This window comes from Ambystoma mexicanum, chromosome 8 (genome assembly GCF_040938575.1).
Source record: "Ambystoma mexicanum isolate Mex_15411 chromosome 8, UKY_AmexF1_1, whole genome shotgun sequence".
Taxonomy (NCBI): domain Eukaryota; kingdom Metazoa; phylum Chordata; class Amphibia; order Caudata; family Ambystomatidae; genus Ambystoma; species Ambystoma mexicanum.
Window position 1 is genome coordinate 175,329,280 of NC_090929.1, and position 25,040 is coordinate 175,354,319.

Genomic DNA, 25,040 nt, shown 5'->3' on the forward strand with positions numbered 1-25,040 from the left:
CGGGGCACAGCTCTCTAAAAGTTCCAGATCCGCTCCTCTTGCATGAGATCATAGACCTGCTAGAGAAAGGTGCCATAGAACCGGTACTTGTAGCGGACAGGAACAAGGGCTGGTACTCCCCCCCCCCCCCCCCCACTTTCTCATACCAAAGAAAGACGGAGGACTGAGACCCATCCTGGACTTAAGAGAATTGAACAAGTTCCTCAGGAAGGACAAGTTCAAGATGGTAACTCTCTCAGATCCTTCAGGCCCGCCAGCTCCAGGACTGGCTGGTATCTCTGGACCTTCAGGATGCATATTTCCATATGCCAATCCATCTCAAACACAGGAAATACCTGAGGTTCGCAATTGGCGACTCTATAAATTTCGAGTTCTGCCATTTGGGCTGACCTCCGCCCCGAGGGTCTTCACCAAGCTAATGTCAGTAGTGGCGGCGAGTCTAAGGAGGGAAGGGATCCACGTCTACCCCTACCTGGACGGTTGGCTGATCAGGGCTGTATCTTCGAAACAGGCCCAGGTCCAGCTAGATTATGTCTGGCATTTCCTTCACAAACTGGGCTTCTCCCTCCAATTTAAAGAAGTCACAGATGATACCATCACAGAGACTCCAGTTCATTGGAGCGGTCCTGGACACTTCCTGGGAAAAGCCTTGCCACCAGAGGTGAGGGCTCAAGATATTCTGCAGATGGTCAACAAGTTTCAAAATGCCCAACGTCTCCCAGCCTTCGACTTTTTGAGGTTGCTAGGCCTCATGGCATCCTGCATCTTCCTTGTGCCAGAGGCTCGTCTGAGAATGCAATCTCTTCAGTGGGCACTGAGAACTCAGTGGTCGCAATTCTCAGGGAGAATGACAGATCTCCTCCGGATTCCGGACAAAGTAGCCCGCGACCTTCAATGGTGGGCCTATCCAGCGAACATCTTGAAAGGAGAACTGTTTTGGCAACCATGGCCGGAGATGACAGTAGTCACAGACGCCTCACTCACGGAGTGGGGAGCCCATGCCAACGACTTGACCATCAGCTGTCGTTGGTCGCCATCGGAGTCCAGACTACACATCAACCTATTGGAGCTGAGAGCGATTAGACTAGCGCTGAAAGCTTTCCTGTCATCCGTACAGGGGAGAAATGTCCTGATAATGACGGACAACACGGTGGCCATGCACTACCTCAACAAGAGGAGGCGTAGGATCACTGCCACTGTGCAGAGAGGCAATGCAGCTCTGTTTTTGGGCAATTCGGGAAGAAATCTCTCTATCGGCAGTCCACCTAGCCGGAGAGAAGAACTTGACAGCGGACGCTCTGAGCAGGCAGAGCAGTCTCCCACGAGTGGAAGCTAGCTCAGGAAGTCCTTTAAGAGATCTTCGCCCTTTGGAGAACCCCTCAGGTGGATCTGTTCGCCACAAGCACCAACAGGAAGTGCGATCTGTTCTGTTCAAGGGAATTTCCCCCGAGAGGAGCTCTAGGAGACACGTTCGTAGTGGACTGGGAGTTTCCACTCCTTTACGCGTTCTCACCAGTCCCCGTTATTCCTCAAATGATCAGGCGGTTGAGAAGATTCCGGAAAACCATGATCCTAATTGCCCCGGACTGGGCCAGGAGAACGTGGTACCCAGACCTTCTAGATATGTCCATCTGCCCTCCAATCCGTCTTCCACTCAAAGAGAATCTTCTCTCGCAGAAGGGAGGTCAGGTTCTCCATCCAGACACCAGAACCCTCAACCTTCACGCTTGGCTTCTGAAAGGGTGAGGTACAAGGTTTGGGATCTCCCTGATGACGTCATGGAGGTGTTGCTTTCGGCCAGAAGGCCAGCAACAAAGTCTTTATACCGCTGCTGTTGGAACAAATTTTGCAGCTGGTGTAGGGAAGAGAATATCGACCCTTTTTTCATGTGGTACACCAACGGTGTTATCGTTTCTACTCTACTTGGCAAACTCAGACCTTCAAGTTGGCACTGTAAAAGGCTATCTCGCAGCACTTTCTATCTTCAAGTGCACTGCGGAGGAACCATCGTATTTCAAACTACCTCTAGTGATACAATTTCTCAAGGGATTAACTAATGTTTATCCTCCAAAACCATTCCAGGTTCCCCTATGGGACTTAAATTTAGTCTTAAACTTCCTAATGGGCACTCCATTCGAACCACTTCACTCTTGTTCGCTGAGATTTCTCACGCTTAAAATTGTCCTTTTGGTAGCACTAACATCTGCTAGGAGGGTGAGCGAGCTACAAGCTCTCTCCTGTAAACCCCCCACATACAATTTTCCACAAGGACAAAGTTGTCCTACAGGTGAAGCCTAATTTCCTCCCAAAGGTGGTTTCTGAATTTCATATTACTCAGAAAATTACCTTACCTTCGTTCTACCCGCCTCCCCATCCGGGGAAAGAGGAAGAAAGGCTAGATAGACTGGACCCAAGGCGAGCTCTCAGCTTCTACATCAGCAGAATGGCTAGGATCAGGCAAGCAGACCAACTGTTTGTAGGATACTCAGGTCACAAGTTGGGACTACCCATAACAAAACAAACTATTTCCAGGTGGATTATTTTGGCCATTCTGGAATGTTACAAACTGGCAGGGAAAGAGCCACCCCAAAATCTTAGGGCTCATTCAACCAGGGGTATCGCAGCCTCTTCGGCTCTCCAAAGAGGGGTAGCTGTCCGAGAAATATGTGCGGCTGCCACATGGTCGTCCGCACATACATTCACAAAATTTTACAACCTGGATTCCTCCACTAGTCAAGAGACCAGATTTGGCAAGGCCGTATTACATTCGGTCCATCCCTAAAGGGATACATAACATTCTTACTCCCACCTCCAATTACATGCCACTGCTATGGGAGTCTATCAAAGATGAGGAATACGTCGGAGGACACAATCCCTTCGAAGAACAAGTTACTTCTTACCTTGTAACGTTCTTTCGACGGGATGTTCGTCCGACGTATTCCTTATCGCCCCTCCCATCCATCCCCGCAGTAATACTTCCCTTGTGGTTGCAGCTTACGCTCCTTGAAGGTCAATAACCAATTCAGGCATGACTTTTCTTATGCTACAAAACGGAACTGAGCAACAGACGCAGCGCGTGGCTATTTATGGGCATGGTGACGTCGGCGCCGTTACGGTGGCCGTCGAGGGACATCGACTCGGCGGATGTCGACGCGCAGCGCCCTCTACAGAAAAAATTTCCGAGGCCAGCAAGCTGGAAACGTATTATCAAAGATAAGGAATACGTCGGAGGAACATCCCGTCGAAAGAACGTTACAAGGTAAGAAGTAGCTTGTTCTTCTGTTATGTTCCAAGTAATATATAGATCCAGATATCTTGATAAGGTTTTATGAAGATGCTCTAATGTGTTGATTCTCACAAGGGCATCTCCAATCCTTCACTACGTGTTTCGGGATTCGTTGTGCCCTTCTTCAGGTGAAGATATCAGAACTTTAAATATTTTTCTAGGAAAAAATAAATTGAACTAAGTTTAGATATGTTTTCTAGTACAATCATTATAATCTCCATCTCCATTGTCATTCTTTAATTGTATTTCATTTGTGTTCTTAACACGCTAAGTCACTAACCTTAGAATCTGCTGTGAGCCGGGGGCGCTGTTGAGCAGCCAAGCAAGATGGCGTCGGAGCTCCGTCACGGCACACCTAATCCTTGCTGCACCAGCACGAATCCGGTTCGCTGCTACAAAAAAAAGTTAGCGATTCGACGAGCGGCGCTGCCCGCTGTACTCTCCTGTGATCCCGAGGCGAAACGGCGCCCGGGACCCGAACTTGTGCAGCCTGAGGCCGTCCGAGGCCTCCCGGATCCACTGCGGCCCAATCGCCGCCGGAGGAAACAGAGACGCCGCGGGCCTCCCGCGCCGCTGACCGCAGACCCGTTGCCCCGGGGGCTACCTGGAATCTACATGATCGGGAGGAGCTGTGGTCCCCGCTCCTCCCACGCCACCGCCCGCTGCCGCCAACGAAAGGCCCCCGCGAGGGAGACCGGCCCCGCCTCAGCCGCGTGAAGCTCCGGACAATCGCGGCTTGCGTCGCCTGGTGGGCCCCGCGCCAGACAAAGCGGCGACCTGCTGCCTCCACGTGGGGGGGGGCGGACCGCTCGCCCGCTCTCACTGGAGAGGGAGCCGGGCGCCGGCCCCTGGAGGGGCTGCGCGTCGCGTCCCGAGGACGCCGCTGCTGGGCTCCCCCGCCCCCCCAGCCTGCCACGAGGATCGCCTCGGAACACTGCTGCAGCTGTGGGCCCACGCCAGACACAGCATCCCTGGAGGCCTTGAGGTGGGTGCTTGGGCGCTGTCCTCCCTGACACCTTCTGGGAGGGACCATAGCTCACCCCGCGTGGGGGTCTCCCTCACCTGCTGCTGGGCTCGTGCCCCACCTGCCTTCTCCACTTTGAGCTCGGGGCCTGACCTGACTCCTGGCAGCCGCACAAGATACGCAGGGGCCCTGGGCTCCCTGGACGATCGGGGCCTCTGCCCCCCGCCGAAACTACACCTCCCGGGACCACGCATTCCCCCCTACCAACCCACACCACCTTGGTGGCCACACTATCGCCCGCCCCCCCATCCTACGGGCGCGCGGGTGGCCCCCCTGTGCCTACAGTCCTGCCTTTGCTTCATCCACCGACTCCACGACTGTTGCCCATCTCTGACCCTGCCGGAGCCGCTGGAACGCCCCCGCCACAACAATGTCCAACAGGGCGCGGGGCGCCAACAAAGCGGGCGCTATGGACAAATTTACCAAGCCAGCCCATCGGGCGGACCAGGCGTCCTCCTCCGCGACACAGGAGGATGGCGAAGCACTCCCGGACCCCCCGCAACCTGACCTCACTACCATGATGGAGTCCATGGCCAAAAACTTTGCTTCCTTCCATGAAAAGCTGGACGATATTAATGCTAATGTCGCCTCCCTACGCGCCCAAATTGACCAGCACGGGTCCAGGCTCACGGAAACAGAACAGCGGATAGGGACCAACGAGGACCACATCCACACCCTCCAGACTACGGTCTCAGAGCTCGTCCGCGACATGAAACAGGTCAAGGCCAAGAACGATGACCTCGAATCGAGATCACGGCGTAACAACATCCGTATAGTGGGGGTTCCCGAATCCGCACTCAAGGGCCGCATGGAGACCGCTGTTGAGCAGCTCATCAAGGACCTCCTAGGCAATCCTGAGCTCTCCCCGTTCTTCACTGTTGAAAGAGCACACCGCTCCCTGGCACCCCGCCCTAAGCCCGGAGACTTCCCCAGGCCCATCATCGCTAAACTACTCAGCTACAAAGACAGGGACCACATCCTCCGCTTGGCCAGGGAGAGGGGTGAACTAAGGTTGGAATCCCAAGTAATCAGAATTTTCCCTGACTTTTCGGTGGGAGTCCAGATGGAGCGACACCGGTTCAGCGGGGTCAAGAAGATGTTGAGGGACAGAAAAATTGAATACTCTATGCTTTTCCCTGCCCGCCTGAAATTTATCCACCGCAACAAGAGCTATTTCTTTACGGTCCCAGATGAGGCCGTCAAGTTCATCGAGGCTCAGGTCCCCCTGGTGAACCCGCCTGAGGAACGGATGGATGGCGACTGACGCCGTAATTTCTGGGCTCCTCCGCTGACCCCGGGTGGGAGACGAGGCCTTGCTGCGGCTCTTCTGGCATGGAGCGGCCCCCCCCGGTCGTCCCACCGGCCGGCCGATTAAGGCCCCTGCCAATTTTGCGAATATTTCCCATCCTGGGGGTGCCGCCTCCCTGTGCTTCATGACTCCATGACCAACCCAGGTCACTACCCCAGGGTCGGGGCCGCACCGCTGTCCACGGATCCACGCTAGACTCCACGTCGTCCTTGCTATACTGTAAACTGCGGTTATCCGTTACCTGTAACCCCCACTTAAATTGTCTAATGATGCTGGTAAGAATATATATGTTGACATTCACTCAAAGCTCCATTATGGGTGTGCTTGACGGCAGCAGCAGCCCCCACTGCAGCTGCAAGGCCGTTGATGGCAGTTAAGTTGTGTTCGAGCCCCCGTTGGGCTCCCTTCCAGGCGTTGCCGAGTTGGGGATGGCACGCAGTTTCGCTTCAGGGTGGTTGCCTATACACTGCTGGGTATCGCTGGGCAGTGAGGGTGGGGGGTGGGAAGGTTGGGGTTTACTGTTCTCAAAAAGGCGGGTTGGTCGGGACCGGTGCGACAGGCCTGCTGCATTACAGAGCTCCATTTTAAGCTCAAAATGAGAATACACACCTGGGATGTCCCTTAATTCATTATCATGGCTATCAGAATACTGACATGGAATGTACGAGGGCTGACCAACTTCACCAAATCTCGCAGAATTACGGCTTATGCGCAAAGGCATGGAGTCAAGGTTCTCCTGCTGCAGGAGACTCATGCTAAGAAACTCCTGGCTTCAAACCTCGCACAGTCCTGGGGCCCCAACAGGTACTATACCCAGTACTCCACTCAGTCCAGAGGCGTCCTCACTCTCATCCACAAATCAATTAGATTCACGCTTCACACATCCCACATTGATCCCGAGGGCAGGTTTGTGATCCTACACTGCTCATTAGCTGGCGAAGAATGCTTGCTTGTAAACTCGTACGCTCCCAACATTGATTCTCCCGACTTCATGGACACGGTGCACGGCATTCTCACGAAATATGTTGAAGTTCCCATTGTGTGGGGGGGGGGCGACATGAATCTCATTCTCGACGCAGCCCTAGACAGGACAACCACGGCCAAGAGACCGGTAGCCCGAGCGGCCAAGCGGCTGCTGACCCACATGAGCTCCCTGAAACTACATGATGTGTAGAGAACACTCCACCCCCAGGAAAGGGACTACACCTTTTACTCCACGGTACACGACAGCTCCTCAAGAATAGACCTATTCCTCCTGTCGAGTAGTCGGATGGGTAGGGTATCCGAAGTCAAGATCCTACCGCGCACACTCTCCGATCATTCCCCCGTGCTGCTCCAGATCCAGCTGGGTTTCATTGCGGGGACCCGCCCCGCTTGGCGATTTAAGTCCGACGCCCTATCAGACATCGTTTTTAGAGCAGAGATACTGGCTGACATAAACCTATTCTTCGAAACCAACAAGGCCCCCGACACGTCCGCTGGGACCCGCTGGGAGGCCTTCAAAGTCTACATCAGAGGAATGTGCATTGCCAGAGAGGCGGGGGTCCTCAGGTCCATAAGACAGGCCTTAAGCCGCTCCGAATCTAAACTCAAAACTCTGGAGCGGGACTATGCCTCCAGGCCAGTACCTGCCACCCTAGCGAAAATCAGAACGGAACTGGAACTATTTGAGACACATGCCCTCAGCGAAGTGAGATACCATACCCGCCCTGCAGCCGCCCGCAGATATGGCGAGGGAGACAGGCCTGGCAGAACTCTGGCCAGGTTGGCCCGGGCCGAGAGAGGCGGGACTCGCATAGATAGCATTATCGATAATAATGGGTCCAGACAATGGACAGACCAAGCTATTCTTGACACTTTCGCCTACTTTTATGCCACACTGTACGGTCCCCAGCCAGAGCACACGACCCGCGACCTAGACGACTTGTTGGAATCCATCCCTATGACCCTGATCTCCCAGGACACCAGGGAAATCCTAGACGCCCCGTTCTCACTAGAAGAGATAGTCCAGGTGATCTCAGATCTCCCTAAGGGCAAAGCCCCTGGCCCCGACGGACTCACTGCTGAGTTTTACCAGGAACATGTGGCCATACTAGCGCCACCACTACACGAGGTCTGGACCGAATCACTCCGCTCACACTCCCTCCCCCCCTCCCTAAGAGAAGCACTAATCACTGTCCTCCCCAAACCAGGGAAACCCCCAGACGAATGTGGCTCCTACAGACCCCTATCCCTTATCAATACTGATATGAAGATCTTTGCCAAAGTAATCGCCAACAGATTCCTCCCACTAATGCCCCACTTAGTCCACGCCGACCAGAGTGGATTTGTCCCGGGCCGCTCTACAGCACTTAACATCCGGCGCCTATTCAACGTGATGTCGAGAATTGACCCGAATGAGGATGCTGTGGCAGTCACACTGGACGCCCAAAAGGCGTTCGATATGGTCTCGTGGCAATACTTGTGGGCCGTCTTGAAGAAAATGGGAATTGGGCCGAACATGATCGCCTACATACAGCTGTTATACACGGGACCGTCGGCAAGGGTACTAGTCAACTCCGTCCCCTCTCCCTCCTTCGCGTTGCATAGGGGCACCCGACAAGGCTGCCCATTCTCCCCCATCCTCTTTGCACTCGCCATCGAACCTATGGCCGATCATGTCAGGAACCGTCATACTAATAAGGGCGTCCGCCTGCAGGGCACACCGGAAATCATCTCGCTGTACGCGGATGATGTCCTCCTCTACGTCAGACAACCCTCCACACACCTGGACCCTATCATCCGAGACATAACAAAAATAGGCACCTATTCGGGCTTCACTATTAACTACTCAAAATCTGAAATTTTCCCCCTCACTATGACAACCCAGCAACCGACCTGCGAGTTCCCGCTGCGCTGGTCCCCGTCTGGGATTAAGTATCTCGGGGTTCAGGTGTCTAGGGCTAGAGTCTCCCTGCTGGCGGATAACTACGAAGCAACGGCGCTGCTCATTGAAACCAAGATGCTCAGGTGGCGCAATCTCCCTCTGTCCCTCGCTGGGAGACTCTCCCTCATAAAGATGATTGCGGTACCCAAGCTACTCTATATATTTGTAAATGTGCCGATTTGGCCTGGCAAGCAGTATTTCAAGAGGCTCCATGCGTCGTTCGCCCAGTTCCTTTGGCACTCGGGGGCGGTCCGCAAGAAGTGGCAACACATGACCCTCCCGTACGAGAAGGGAGGCTTCACTGCCCCCGACTTAGCTTTCTACTGGAACGCCGCGCAGGCCCAGCATGCTACCCATTGGTACATACACCCTGACCCGCCCCCACATGTCAAGTTGGAAAAAATGGCGGGAGACGGCATCCACATTATGACCCTACTACTGCACCATGGTTACCGCGCGGATGCCCCATGGGACCCGGTGGCATCCACGATTAGGGCATGGAACAATATCCTCTCCCCCAGTCCAGTACGGCGTCCATACTATAAGTGGCTCCCCTTATGGCAATTTCCTGGCCTAACCCCCACGCATGACCAACACCTCTCCCAGCGATGGGAGAGCCTGGGGTACCGCGCCCTGACTGACCTGTACCATGAAGGCTCATTCATTACCCCTCTAACACTACGCCCGGGCACTCCGGCTCCGCGCTCGACCTGTTACAGTATTACAGACTGAGGGCAGCGGTGCGGATAATGTGGCCCTCCTTTCCAGAGGAGCCTCCTGACTCACCTGAACTCCTGTACATTGCGAACTCCGCAGGTTGTAGGGGCATAGTATCCTCCCTGTATAAAATGCAGATGGAAAAAATAGAGAATGCCTCCCCGGCGCCACGGGAGTCGTGGGCCAGGGAACTTGATCAGAGATTACCGATGAGATGTGGGGTAAGATGTGTGCACACACGCAAAAGGTATCACTCAGTGCCAGGTTCCGCTGCATCCAATACAAGCTACTCAACAGACTCTACTACACCCCGTACAGAGTGGCAAAATTTACACTTAGTTCGACACATAAATGCCCGAAATGCGAATCGAACGTAGCAGACCACGCCCACATGTTTTGGTCCTGTGTGGCGCTGCACAGGTTCTGGAGGGAGGTGACACAGGCGCTCACCGAGATAATAGATGCCCCGGTAGAGATGGACCCATTGGCCTTGCTATTTGGCATGTGGACGGGAGAAAATGTGACGAAAATGTCGAGGTTCTTGAATGTCAGTGTTATGGTTGCCAAACGATGCATATTACAATGCTGGAAGCGCCGCACTCCCCCCACCCTCAGCATGTGGCTGAACGCCCTTACGTGGGTACAAACATGCGAGGAGGAGTACATCGGCACCCTGCCAGCTCCATCCCGACCTGCAAATGTATGGACTGAATTCCGTAGCTACCTCAACGGCAAGGATGGTGCCGAACGAACATCAGCCCCTTCCCCGGCACCACTCGACTCCTCCTGACACGCGCCATATGAGTACGAATCTGTCTTTTCTGATGTATGCTTGCCCCACTACAATGTGAATCTTTCGCTATCATTGTAGCAATGTATATGGATGCTGTAATACTGTTTTTTCTTTTGTTCTCACTTACCTGATAAATGTACTGTACCTGTCTTGACCACCTGCCAATAAACAGAAGTTTAAAAAAAAAAAAGATTCTGCTGTGAGCCAATTGGTAATGCTCTGCTTTTAATTAAAAGATTTCGTCACATGCCTGTTCATTTTGTCACGTGTCTATTCTGTAAAGAAAGGACACTCTGTTAAAAAAGATTATCTGTTGGGTGTCTATGGATATGAAGTTTAGTGACCTCCTGTGGGACAAGTCGCTTATAAGGCGGTGTCCCACTAGGAGATCACAATCAATTTGGAATTAATTGTGTATTAACATGGTCACTCACCGAGTAGTTCTACTGCGGGTAGTCAAATGCAGGAGTTTTCTTTCTATTAAAGATTCTATTCAATTAAATCAGCACGTTGGATGGTACCTTCTGTCTTCCTTCACTGTCAATAATTACGTGCATCTTTTAAAACGTGTAAAATATGTTGTGCTCGTTAAATTATGTTTGTCTTCTGAGAGTGCTTTCCAATTAGAGGGTTAGTCATACCTTGACCGCCGTTATATTCTTGTCTGAATCTTCTATGTTAAGGGAACGCGTGCAGAGGGGTTTGCAGTGGCGTTCTAATATTCAGGTAGTCAGTCGTATAAGGCTTTCTCGCTGTGAATATACGTATAAAGAAATGAGTCCTGTGACTTAAATCTAATCCAAGTTCACCCCCGATTACGATATTACTGTGTTTTTACCTTTGCTGCCAGTGTGACGTTGTGTTGCCACGTCCTCAGTCGGTAGGTTCGGTCTCTCGCTCTGTGTGCATCGGGACGTTGCTAAGTGACAATATGGCTGTTCCGTCTTTTATACCAGCTTTCTAATCTACTTTTGTGCCTTGCCATCCACCATCTTGGGTGTATTGGCGGTATGTGTCTCAACACATTAATGTGAGCGGCTTTGCATCCGTGGCTAAAGGTGCTTGTATGTACTTTTTTAAATTCATAGCCCCAGCGACTCCCGTAATAAATGAGTCTTTATTACGTGGTTTCTGATAGTCAAATTCTTGATTCTATTCAAGGTTTCTCTGTTTCACTTATATTACCGGAGCAATTACCAGACTCCTGAATGTCTTTACAATTTGAGCGGAATACTACTTACTGTTTATTCTGTATGCTAAAGTGTGTGCCTGTCACACATATTATAAAGGGTGTTTATTCAAACGATCCCTGCTGCATATAATGGTGCAGCTGTTTCAGACGATCCCTGCTGCATATACTAATGCGACTGTTATAGTTCCTCTAGATTACTTCTTACACCTCTTCTCTGATGCCAGTTTGCCTTGGGTAGCTCCTTCTAAGTCAACCAGCTAACGCTTGTCAAATTATAGTTCGAGGTTCCCTCTCTTTATACAGGTTATGTCTCTATAGATACACTCAACACATGTCACGATGATCTTCTACCCACATATTGTTCATAGATATTTTGTATTACAGCTGTATACATGTATCCATATCATGAGATGTTATTGTATTTTCTATGCTTTTAGTCAATATTACATCTCAGTAGACATAGTGATCTTGCATTTTAGCCTGTTGCCTGAAACATGTCCTCCTAGGCATTGTGTGTTCTATACATCATATTAATCCAGAACTAATCATCATTCCATCACGAAACCCATATGGTGATCTTACAGATACAGTAAATTCCTCATTCACAGATAACCGTTCAAATCCCATTCCAGATTCATCCCATGTGGGTACATACTGTCAAGCTTCTCGATCCAATAGATTTCTCTTTGTTTGGAGTTTTTTGGCTAGGTTGCCTCACTCTCCTCGGTAAGGTGATATGTACTAAGATCACAAACTGAATCTGTGCAATCGTGTGTTTCTGGTACCTGAAGTGTTGTGCTACTGGTGATTTCACTGATTGTTGTCTGATGTTTGATTTGTGTTCAACCCATCTGGTTTTTGCCTTCCTGCCACTGAGACCCACGTATTGTCGCCTGCATGGGCATTTGATCACATATGACACTTGTGGTGTCGCATGTAGAGGTTTGTAGTAATGGGATTGTATGTCCTTTGCATGGATGATTAATATAGTTACCTTTAATCACATTGTTGCAGCAATTGCGTATGTTGCATGGAATTGTTCCCCCAAAGGCCTTTCTGTTTGTTTTTTTTTATGGCTAAAGTCAGATTTGATCAAATGATCACGGATTGATCTACTTACTGCTGCTCTGTTGTGAGTAGGTGGTGACATATACGAACTCTGTCTCTATGGTTTTAATACTTGATTTTAAGGCTTCTGTCCTTGGTGTGTTTTTCACTTTAGTGGCATGTCTCAACACAGATTCTTCATTGTATCCTCTCTTTAGACATGTTTTAGTCCGGTCTATTGCTTTGATGTCATATTCTTCTTCATTGGATTTGATTCTCCTGTATCTGAGGAACTGACTCAACTGAATATTTTAATTGTTTTTCTCGTGTGAAAGCTTGATGCTAACAAACTATTCCTGTCCGTAAACTTGGTGAAAACGGTAGTCTCCAGTTGATTCGATTTGCAGTAGACTAACACATCTAGGAATTCAATTGATGTCTTGCTGAATTTGGGGGAAAACTTAACCCTTGGTGCAATCGTATCCATGAATTTAAAGAAATCGTCTAGTTCCTCTTCAGTTCCCTTCCACACTCCAAACAGATCGTCAATGAATCTCACTAGGCATTTAAGTTTACTCTCCAATCTTGGTTTTTTTTTAACACTTGGGTCTCTTCCAGGTAGGTCATGTCGTTGTTAGCGTAACTCAGCGCCATTGTGGCTCCCATCGAGGTTTCTGGAAATTTGGACAAAATAGCAGTCCTCGAACAAAAACAAGTTATTTAATACAATGGTTACGAGTTTAAGTATCAGTAAGCGATCACCTCTCAATTTCTTCTGTATTGAGTAAAAGCCATTCCATGGCTTCTAGCCCTGCTTGATGGGTGATGTTTGTAATCAAACTTGTGACGTCCATTGTGAACATAATGTCTGTTTTCCTCAAATGTTATCGATTCCAGTTTCTTCAGGAAGTGATTTGTGTCCTTAATGTATGTGGTCGATTTGTCTGTTAGAGGTTGGATAACCTTATTAATATACTGGGCCAATGGATCCAATAGGCTATTGTTTGCCGCAATGATTGGCCGTCCTGGTGGGTCTTCTAGGCTCTTATGAATTTTCGGCAAAATGTAGGTAACCGGCATCATCGGATGCGGGTTCGTCAAAAACATTTTGGTTTTGTGTGTGGTGATCTGTTCCGTTTCTGCCCCATCTAGTGTTTTTTTAAAAATAATTTCCTGTACTACAACTGTTGGATTAATAAACACTTCGAGGTAAGTATCCTTGTCATTCAATTGTTGTTGATCCTCGGTCTTGTATTTGATAGTATCCAAGATAATTAATGCTCCTCCCTTGTCGGCAGACTTGATAATTATATCCGTATTCTGCCATAATCTTTCCAGGACTTGTTTTTCCCTGTTTGTTAAATTAGAACATCTTCTGTTCTGAAATCTGATTTTCTGAAATGCCTCCAGAACTAGCTTCTGAACTGGTGGGGAGAAGGTGCTTTAAGCGACTTGTCCCACAGGAGGTCACTAAACTTCATATCCATAGACACCCAACAGATAACTTTTTTTAACGGAGTGTCCTTTCTTTACAGAATCGACACGTGACAAAATAGAGTATTTCTTCCCGGTGAACAGGCACGTGACGCAATCTCTTAATTAAAAGCAGAGCATTACCAATTGGCTCACAGCAGATTCTAAGGTTGGTGACTTAGCGTGTTAAGAACACAAAAGAAATACAATTGTAGAATGACCATGGAGATTTTAATGATTGTACCAGAAAACATATCTAAACATAGTTCAATTTATTTTTTCCTAGAAAAATATTTAAAGTTCTGATATCTTCACCTGAAGAAGGGCACAATGAATCCCAAAACGCATAGTGACGGACTGGAGATGCCCTTGTGAGAATCATCAACCCACTTAGAGCATCTATATAAAACCGTATCAATATATCTGGATCTATATATTACTTTGAACATGACATAGAGAACCTATTGTTATCGTATTGTAAAGAAACAAGAATGATGAACTGAAATTATCAGTGTCATTTACCAATTGTTGAACCTGAAATTGACGATTTAAAAAGCATTGTAATGAAAATTACTGTGTTGAACATATTGACTGTATTGCTACTTAGAAAGTGAGACCACTAACCAATATAATGATTGACAAACATGCTTTTTTGTATACACACATAAAAATATTTAAATCATATGGATATGAATAATTGATTTCTTACCAATTGCATTATGATATGATACGGTATTTGTAATGCGCCTATACACAAGTGTTTCAAGGCGCGACGAGGCAGGGAGGGGGAACAAAAGGAAGACAGACAGCGATCATACTAGGCCAGGTGTCATTCAGATCGCGCAAGTGCATGGGTAGTGGGGAAGGGAAAAGTGCAAGGGGAAAGGGAGAGGGGAAAGTGCAGTACAGGGGTAGTAGAATAACAAGATACATAATAAGGGCCAGCTGGTGGCAAGTGCAAGGTAAGTGCAGACAAGTGCTGGGAAGGGGGGCTGTTGGGGATACAGAGACAGTCCCGCAGTGCAGGGGTTGCCAGGTAGGCAGTGCAATGGGAGAGTGGCTGGGCCAAGGACCGAGATCGGTGAGAGTGGCCCAGTTGCAGATTCAGTGCAATTTCAGTCAGGAATTTAGCAGGGGAGAGGGGGAGAGAAAGCAGAAGCAAAGAGGATGGTTTTGAGGTGCTTCCGGAACCGGAAATGGTTCTCGTCAAGTTTCAGGGAGGCAGGAAGGCTGTTCTAGAGGGAGGCCCCTGCCGCCGAGAGAGATCTACCCCCAACTCGTTGCTTGGAGAAGCGGCTGACCCTGAGGGAGTTGGAGGCGGATGAGCGAAGAGCTCGAGAAGGAAGATATTTAGGAAGAGAGAGTTGAAGGTATTTTGGCCCCAGAAGGCCTTGTGTACAATGCAGAGGGTTTTGAACTTAATCCTCGCAACCACTGGGAACCAGTGTAGAGATTTCAGTCCTGGAGAGATACGGTCCCTGTGCTTGAGGCCAAGGACAAGTCTCGCAGTCATGTTCTGGATGAGTTGCAGAGGGCGGAGCGTAGAGGCAGGCAGATTTAGATAGAGGCTGTTACAGTAGTCCAGCTTAGAGAGAACCAGGGCTCTGGAGACAGTGAGCTTCTGGGGGAAGGAGAGGAAAGGAAGAATACCTCTGAGGAGGTGCAGCTGGTAGTGTGACTTCTTGGAGACGTCAGATATGTGAGGAGAGAAGGAGAGTGTGGAGTCGAAGATGACCCTGGGGTTTTTTGCCTTGCAGGAAGAGGGCCAAGAGAGGCCGGCCAGAGAGCTGCAGAGAAGGAGGGAGTGGGTGTGCCAATGAGTAGAATCTGTCTTGCTGGCATTAAGGCAGAGGTCATTGGCGGCACACCATTCCTGGATAGCAGACAGTCAGATGAGGGAAGGAGAGGAGGAGGCTGAGGGTAGCCTGAAAATGAGCTGGGTATCATCCGCATAGCACTGAAAGTTGGGGCAGAGAGCGGAGATGCGGTGGGCAAGAAGCGCCAGATACTAGTTGAACAACCAGGGAGAGAGGTTAGATCCCTGGGGGACACCACAGGTAGCGAAAAAGATGTCAGAGAGGAAGGACCCCAGTTGGACCTGGGAGGGTCGATTGGAGAGGAAAGAGGTCAGCCACGCCAGGGCCTGACCAGCGATACCCAGGTTATTGACAGTATCAAAGGCAGAAGAGCGATCGAGCAAAATGAGATCACACGGAGTGTTGGAGTCAAGGTTGGAGAGCAAGTCTTCACGGATGTTCAGGAGAGCAGTTTACGTGCTTCTGGCAGCTCTGAAGCCAGACTGATGGTCGTCAAGACTACCAACAGATTCAGCATAGAGATTAAGATGGGAGATGGCCAGTTTCTCCAGGAGCTTGCCCAGGAAGGGAGTGATGGAGATTGGGCGATAGTTAGCCGGGCAGGAGGGGTCGGAAGAGGGTTTCTTAAGAAGAGGGTGCACAAGGGAGTGCTTAAGGGGGGATGGGAAGACTCCAGAGGCGAAGGAGTGATTGCAGGAGTCAGCCAGGGCAGGAGCCAGGGAGTCGATGTGGTACTTGATAGTTTTGGAGGAACAGGGGTGAACCTGTTTTGACAAGACTTTCATAGAGCTGACTTGTCTGGAAACCTTGTAAGCAGAAACAGGGGAAAGGCAGAGAAGGAGGGAGGAGGGGTGGCTGCAGAAGTGCCAGAGGAAGAGCAGGGAATAGAGGGAGGGAGGTGATAGGAGGAGAGAGAGGACAGGATGCCCTGAGTTTTAGAAATGAAGTGAGAGTCCAGTGCCGTGCTTAGGGCCTGGGAGGGGACAGGCAAGTTAGAGACTGCAGCAGGTTTGGCCAGTTCCTTGCAGATTTTAAAGAGTCCAACCGTAGCAGACGGGCCAGAGGAAGAGCAGGGAATAGAGGGAGGGAGGTGATAGGAGGAGAGAGAGGACAGGATGAGAGACAGGAAAGAGAGGACATTGGATTAAGTGTGCCCTTGTTTGCCTCCCATTTATTACGGAGGACCCCCCATATTTACAGTAAAACTGGGACTTCCCTCATTCGCAGATGACCCAATCATCACATCACTCCCAGTCTCTGAGGCAGTGTAAGGGTTCTCATGAAAGATTTTGCAGGGCCTATGGCCATCCCTCTCACTGGTGTAGAACCTTCACCCAAACCCTGGCATCCCTCTCCCAGATTAGTAGATACAGAAGATTGACACCTGCTTTCCAGTTAGGTGGAGCTATCCATTGTTGGATATCACTTGCTTAAATGCAGACACATAGTAACATGATGCCGATTATGAAAATTAAGCATGATTTTTCAGATAGTGCAGTTTAGAGACTGCAGGTTTAATAGAAAGGCTGTTATTCCCCTTGCCCTACTCCCCACCCTGTGACAAGTTGCAGAAAGTGTGAGTCAACTTCTGCTTTTATTTATAAAGCCAACCAGCGCCTTTATGAGAACGGCAAGAAGGGAGCTGCAAATGAGCAGAACAATGTGATGGCAGAGGGCTTTATCAACACACAATTCTCATGTCGGAGCAAGATCAGTATATCCCTCTGCCAGAACTGTAGTGATGTTACATTTTGTGTTGGTGACCAGACAAGGGAGTAAGTGAAATGTAAACAAAAAAGGCTAACGCATATTGAAGGTTTCTTGAAACCGCTATGTCCCCTTGTAGTGTAGTTAGCCACAATACATATTTATGTGTAGTGTTGTGTATGGAAGCGGTTGTTCATGGTTTTTATGTTTATGCTATTTAAATAATTCTCCGTTTCCACCTCCTACCCTCATCTCAGATTGAAAAAGACATGTCTGATGTCAGTATGGGTCCTACTCCAATACCAGAGCTCACTCACCTCATGATTGGTCTTGAAAGCTGCTCGTTTTTGGTAAGTATTCTTGGAGAAATCACACTTGTGGGATCACTCAGAATGTGTACTTTTATTGGGAATCATGACTTACATTTGATCTTTCTAAGTCAAGAATGTATTGCAGATGTACCGTTTATACCTGCTTAGTTTAAAATGTGAACATCAAGTAGCAAATTACAGAGGAAATGGAAATTAGTTGTAACCTTACCCATGTGTGTAGTTAATCGCGTTTTGGGTGTACATGTTGTAGTGTATGCATTTGTGTATGGTAAAGGCACACAATGGGTTGCATCCTGTCACGACTCCTGCCCCCTACTGCCTGCCAAGAACAGTGCCACGTGAGCTACTCCTTTTTAGATTCCCAGGTTTACAAAACTGTTATTTTGCCGGCTCAGCTTGTATTATTCACTTAGAAGCTTTTCAGACTTGTCCACCTACTGGTCACCACACATCTGCTTTTACAACTGATGTAGTCATTACCCACACTTTGCACATTAACACTATGGTCTGTGCTAACCCTTATCTAAATGATCCTGCACTCTGGTTACATCACTTTGCTACCAGACCAACACCTAATCAACCCTGCTCTACCACTAGTAGAAACCTCAGATTGAGCTCCACAGTCACCCCGGTAAAATGGTGTTAATACCCTAAGGTACATAACATACCCTCATCTCACAATAATATTACAAGCAACTCTGCTCAAATCACATCTCTTTCCTATCACCCGAGCACCACACTCAGAAATCTAAGATTAGGAGCTAGACTGTGTACCAAAACTCTTCAACCAGATCCACACAAGATAAATAAATATGTGCATCACCATAACAATCCAGCTAACCTGGCTAATGTACCAGACATTAGTCTAGCCTCTAACACTCTGCTTGATACTCACCTACCCTTGCAGAAAACCCTTGCAAAAGACACCTTCATCAGGGTAGCCTTGGTGAACGCTAGATCCCTCCCAGTCCATGCATTTGATTCATAACCTCCGAAAAGCTTGACCTTCTTGCGGTTACGGAAACATGGTTAAATGCATCTGGCCCTTCCTTGGCCTTAGCCATCCCAAACGATTATGCTATCATTAGATGTGATAGAAATACCAACCAGGTGAAAGGAGGCGGTCTTGCTTCCATCTTCAAAAACACCATCGACATCAGTTATTCATGACTTACAAATCCCTTCTGCTGAATCTCTATACATCAAATTACCTTTTAACACCTAACCACACAGCAACAGTTCATCTTATCTACCGACCACCAGGTCCCATTTCTACATTCCCTGAGGACTTTGTGTCCCTCTTATCGACTAATGCCAAACCTGACTCGCAAAGTATTCTACTTGGTGACTTCAATTTAGGGTTCAATGACCCCTTGAATACCAACGCCCTTGACTTGGCCAATATATCAGATCTTGGTAATACCCATAACATTCACGAGCCCACACACAACAAAGGAAGAACTCTTGACTGGCTTACTAACCTTAATTGCACTGTTGATCTCTTATCCAACGTACCTTGTATCTGGTCCGATCACCATAAAATAACCTTCTCTATCAAAGCCACCACACTATGTCCCACACCAAACATTGCCCCAGCCACCATCACTAGGAATAAGAAGGACATCACTACTGATAAACTCCTCCCTCTAATAATTCCCCTCCTCAATAATACATCCAATAATACATCCTCTTCAGACATATATAATCGGCCAATACTGAAAGCATTAAATACCATCGCCCCTTTAAAATTGCGTAAACCTCAACGTCACCTGAATCCCTGTTTCACCCCGCACTTAAGGGAGTTGCGCAAAACGAAAAGAACTGCAGAAGCACACTGGAAAAAGTGTCCTCTGCAACTAAGAAGAGTGCGCTGACCTTAGCATCGTCCAACTACAAAGAGGCAATTATCCTTGCTAAAAAAGACACCCACAACAAACGTATTATACAAGCGGAATCAAATACAAAAGAACTGTTTAAGATTCTAAAAGAATTGGAATCTCCCATCGCTCCCATTGACAAATGTATCACAAATGCCCTATGGTGTACTAACATCCAGAAGGCTCTCTTGGATAAAATAGCTCTGCTACAATCTAAAAGTAATGCTATAAAATGCATGCTACTTTCCGATCCGGACTACAACCAACATCCTATCAAGGCCTCCAACCCTGAGTTCGCTCGCAAACCATTCAGCTTCTCACCTTTGTCAACGTGGGAAGTGGAAAACATAATTAGGAAACTTAAGCCATCTAATTGCCAAGGTGACTCCTGCCCTGCTCCTATTATCAAAGCAGCTGCACATGACCTTGCGCTATTCATTGCTAACTTTAACAACGCCTCCTTCAAAACTGGAGTAGTGCCTGATAACATAAAAGACGCTTGGGTCATCCCTCTAATCAAAAAACCTACTCTTGACCCAGCCAACCCATCCAACTATAGGCCCATCACAGCGGTGCCCTTTTTACTAAAAATACTGGACCGAGCTGCTTACCTGCAAATTCAGGCTTACCTCGAATCCAACAACTTGCTGGGACTCAATCGGTTTCCGACGACCAAGACACGGCACGGAAACTGCCTTGATTGATCTCACCACACAAATCCAAGCCTTAAAAGACAATGGCAAACTAGCCCTCCTCCTACTACTGCTTGACCTCTCAGCAGCTTTTGATTTGGTCAATCGTCAAACGCTTTGCCACCATTTGAAAACAGCTTATTTCTCTGACTCAGCCACTACTTGGATCAGTTCCTTCCTTGCTAACAGAACCATGAGGGTCTTCTCTCCTACCGACTCCGCTGAACCCTCCCCTGTACCTTGCGGGGTCCCGCAAGGCTCATGTGTTTCCCCCACGCTTTACAATGTCTTTACAAAGCCTCTCTTCGACATCCTTGACTATCTGGGTGTGACGTATAGTAATTATGCGGACGACACCCACATACTCATTCCTATCACTGGAGACTATACTACTGACAGCAAAACCCTTAATGAAATCTACTCAGTGATACAAGCATGGATGGTGCAACACTGACTTTGTCTAAACGACGATAAAACCGAGCTGCTAATCCTTGGTACTCACGCTAAACTGAACACTGCATTTAAATCTTTTACTGTAGATGGCAACACAATCATTTCTCTAACAACACCAAAACACTTGACATCTTCCTCGACGCCACCCTTTCCTTCTCCAGACAAACAAATGCGGTAGTAGCATCATCCGCAAACACTTGCAAATTAATTACCGCTTGCAGGCTCTTCATCACTACACCTAACTGCATCACGCTTGCCAGAACTTTAGTTCTGTCCAAAAGTGATTACTGTAACGCCCTCTACTTGGGGACTAGCCAAAAAATAAAATCAACAAGTTACAAGTAATTCAAAATAATGCCATCAGGGCAGCCCTCAACATCCCGAAGAAGTCTCATATTTCTGATACCAGACGCAACTTGCGCTGGCTACCGGTTGAGCACAGAATTTCATTTAATACACAAAGCTAGGGCTAACCTTGCTACAGCCTACCTTACCAACCAACTTTCTTCACATACGTCCTCAAGACCACTTAGAGCTGCCCAAGTTCATACAATGACCATACCAAGGGGGGATGGGGTGCTAGTTTCCCAGTTCTTGTGTCCAAATTCTGGAAGGAACATGCTCCCTGCCTCCCTCAGATCAGAACCTTCCTTCCATTTATTCAAGTGCAATACTAAACGCTGGCTTCAGGACTTGGACTCAGCGATAGCCTAGCTTCCTTATAGAGATTCCAGAAGGTTTTCCTTTACTTGGGTAACTCCCTACTATACTCTCTGATTGTACTTCTTTCTAAATACTGTGTATTGAATGAGTATACTGTGTACCGCTGTCACTTTACATGCGTTTCTGTAACCTTATCTTATCCTACGCTGATATTTAACGCTGTAACTTGTTGTAAAAATGTTCTCATATGTTGTGTTACTGGACATGTATGCGCTCTGCTGCCCAGGGCCAGGAGCGCTTTACAAATAAAATAAATACAAATAGAGCTTTAGAGTCCAGACAGACACCCTTGTTCGGCACTGTTTGGCTCCCCACCTTTACATAGTTATTCACGGTAATGTACCTATGCATACAGTATAATTTTATAGTTTTGATATTTACTTTTCTTTTTTCCAAATACCAAACCAAAAGCAGCTTATGCCACTGCATAAATATCAATACAATGTTTATATCATATAAATATTGAATATATAGGGGGCGTGGCTACATGGCCACGGGCTAGGGCGTACATTCTATGTGTTCTTGCTGATCCGGAAATGATCAGTCGAAAATATACTCTCGAAGGCTGACTAAGAAGTGCAGTTGTAACGTTATGGCATTATAAAGTGGACGGGCATGCAGCAGTGAAAAGTCAGACCAGTATCGTGCAGGAGGAAGAGAGTGCTGTGGCGACGAAGCTGGAGGCTTCCTTGGGATGGCAGCAGCAAAATGGCGACCGTCGTAGAACAAAGGGAAAGGCTTATCAGAACGGTGCTGGCAATGTAACCTGAGGATTCGCCTGCAAGCCTAGAATATCCGATGCTACGCAGGAGGACTGAAAGGTGTAACAGCCGAGGAGTTACAAAGTGAATGAGTGTGGCTGTGTAGAGCTGTGCGGATAGAATGAAGCAAACCAGTGTCCCCTAAGGAAAGCAGCCCTGGCACAGAGACAGAGAGCAGCAAGACTGGAGCAACCGAGCCGTGGCGAAAGGAAACTGACATAAAGGAGCTGAGAACAGTAGCGGGGGACAAGTGTGCTCAGCTGCTACATTGTGGCGAGATATCTCTGACCGTAGGCGCAAGCGTTCACTGCCTGAACCTCGTCGGAACTCCCGGCTACCCTTGGTTGGAACAGAACACGAGCACTACCGTGGACTCCTAGAAATCCATTTTGGATTTGCGAGAAGTAAAGATCTGAGCTCCCAGCGCGCTCAGGACTTGAAGCTGGCTGTTAATCGTCTCTGCCAAAGTTATACGGACATGGGAGATGTCGGGTATTTCAACCAATACAGAAGCCACAAGTCATCCGACTATAGTTTGCCTGCCCCGTTCCCAGCCCTGATTGAGTAACGCTCTGCAAAATAGAACACAAGCAGCATAAGTCCACGAGAAAAGCAACGACCGGACAGCGTGGGTGATTCTCATACAGGATCCAATTGTTACCCGGAGCGTACCGCAGGGGAGTATTGATACGATATACACGTAGATGGCAACACGTGTTTAGTGTACAACACACAGCAGCTGGCACGCCGTATTGGAATGTCCTGGAAGACTTTAATGGCAACAGTAGCATTCCAAAGCCTATCCCTGGAGGGCCAAGGGATCTCATATCACTGAACAGACTGACCTAACCCCCTGGCTGTGAGCAGCCTGCAAGATCAAATATTGACTATAGAGGTGGGGAGGCGGAGGCTGTCCAGATGTTCCAGGGCTCAATCCGGGCCCCCTGAGTGCACAGGAACAGCTTTATCTCCGGCATCCCCCCCATCACGCGCAACCTGGGTATAGATTGGAGTAACCCATCAGCTGAGAAGAGTAATCCCAATCACATGGGCACTCTGTGCGCTCCTTGAGAGAACTCCAAGCGGGGTATAGCTGAATTCTGAGAACATGCGCTCCATCAGCGCAATGCGGCAGCATACCTGCTGACTCTGGTGTCCTAACTGGCCCAATGAGGTGCTCTGGCAACAGCAGTAACTCCGGAAGGACTTTCGGCAAGGGATAGAGAGCCCCATTGCCGCAGGAGGGGACGACGGTGGAAAACAGTGCAAGGCGGTATAGCGCTACAGCATGCCTCGGGCCACGACGAGGAAAAGAGAACAGAGGGAGGTGGCAAGATGGTGCAAGACAGGTAAAGAGCACAAACACCAGGCCCCCCTGCTGCAACTCTGAAGAAGACAGATATAATAAAAGGAAGGCGGACCTAGGCACAGTTTACAAGACACCGTGAAGAGACCCATCGTCAGGCACTGCATAAAATCACCAGGAACCCTTACCGGGTGCGGCGCAAGCCGCCAGCACCATCACGAAAGCCAGGGAAAAAGAGGAGCACCAGGGGGAAGGCGGTAGCGTTGTCGACTAAGTCAAATAATAATAAAATGAAGCGGACATCCCTGGACACGTTTACCAGACCGGCTCAAGAGATGGAAGGAGCAAAGTCACAGCCGATAGAGACAACCGAAGGAGACACACAAGGTCGAATGGACAAACAAATATTGGTGGCCATAGCGGAACTGAAAGCGTCCCTACAATCCAAAATAGATGCAATGCAGATTGACATGGATCTCCTAAGGCACAACGTCCGGGCTTTGTTAGAGCACACCAGGGCTCTAGAAAAAGAGGTAAAGGCCAATACCATCAGTTGCAAGGACAACACCTCGGATGTCTCCGTCTTGAAAAAGCAAGTACAGAACCTGGAAAACGGGGCTGAAGAAGCAGAAGGCTGTGCCAGGCGCAACAATGTGCGGATTATCAGTCTCCCGGAAGGCGAGGAAGGGCAGAATCCGACAAACTACATAGAGGACATGTTCCTGCAAGAAATAGGAGCGGGCACGCTCAACCATGGATTCACAGTGGAGAGGCCGCACAGAGCACTGACGAGGAGACAGCAACCTGGTTCCCCGCCGAGGCCAATAATAGGCAAGATATTGTATTACAAAGATGGGGAGAAAATACTGCAACATTTTCAGAAAGGCGGCACTATCAATAGAGCGTTGGCATCCATCGCAGTGTTACCCGGACTACACCTTTTTAGTGCAAAAGCAACGGTTGAACTATGGAGTGGTGAGAAGAAGGCTGCGTACGGCCCAACTCAAGTTTCTGCTACTGTATCCGGCAAAGATGAAGGTGCTGTATAAAGACTGTGCCCTGTTTTTTGAAACCCCAGAAGATGTCAACAGTTGGTTGGACACCCAGAACATCCCTGCAGAACCTGAATGACGCAGAAAGTGATAAATGATGTGACGATTGGGACCTAATGTAAAACCTAGAGGGAGGGGGATGTAACAAGAGAGGGGGCAATAGAGACATTTGGACTATTAGATAAACATGCCTTGAGACCTATGTTTATTAACGAAATGCGGGAGCAACACGCGCTGCGAAAAAACGGGCAGCGCAGGAATCACCCTTACCCCCAGTAGGTAGTTGGTGGGGCTACTAGTAGCACAGTATCCACCTGCTGCGGTCAAAGTACTGGCACTTGCCAGGAAAGAGGGAGAAGCAGGAATGCCTGAGATTCAGATTTGGAGCTAGGCAATTGTTGGGGTTAGATTAGGGGGTGGGGGGGGTTGGCGGTGAGTTGGGGAAGTTACAAGGGGACAGGCCTACAGACACGTATTGGGAAGCAAGGGGAGGAGGGTGGGAGCAAGGATGAAGATGGGTGAAATAAGGATAGCAACCTGGAATGTGAGGGGG

The 25,040-nt window shown here is 48.6% G+C and overlaps 1 protein-coding gene across 1 annotated transcript in view; it reads left to right on the plus strand.

The window, feature by feature from the left end:
- The window catches only part of PMPCA (peptidase, mitochondrial processing subunit alpha), a 422,362-nt gene that overhangs the window by 222,859 nt on the left and 174,463 nt on the right, over positions 1–25,040 (plus strand). Inside the window, exon 8 of the mRNA XM_069609581.1 lies at positions 17,549–17,641. Coding sequence (XP_069465682.1) covers positions 17,549–17,641 — 93 coding nt within the window. The remainder of the gene's footprint in view (positions 1–17,548; positions 17,642–25,040) is intronic.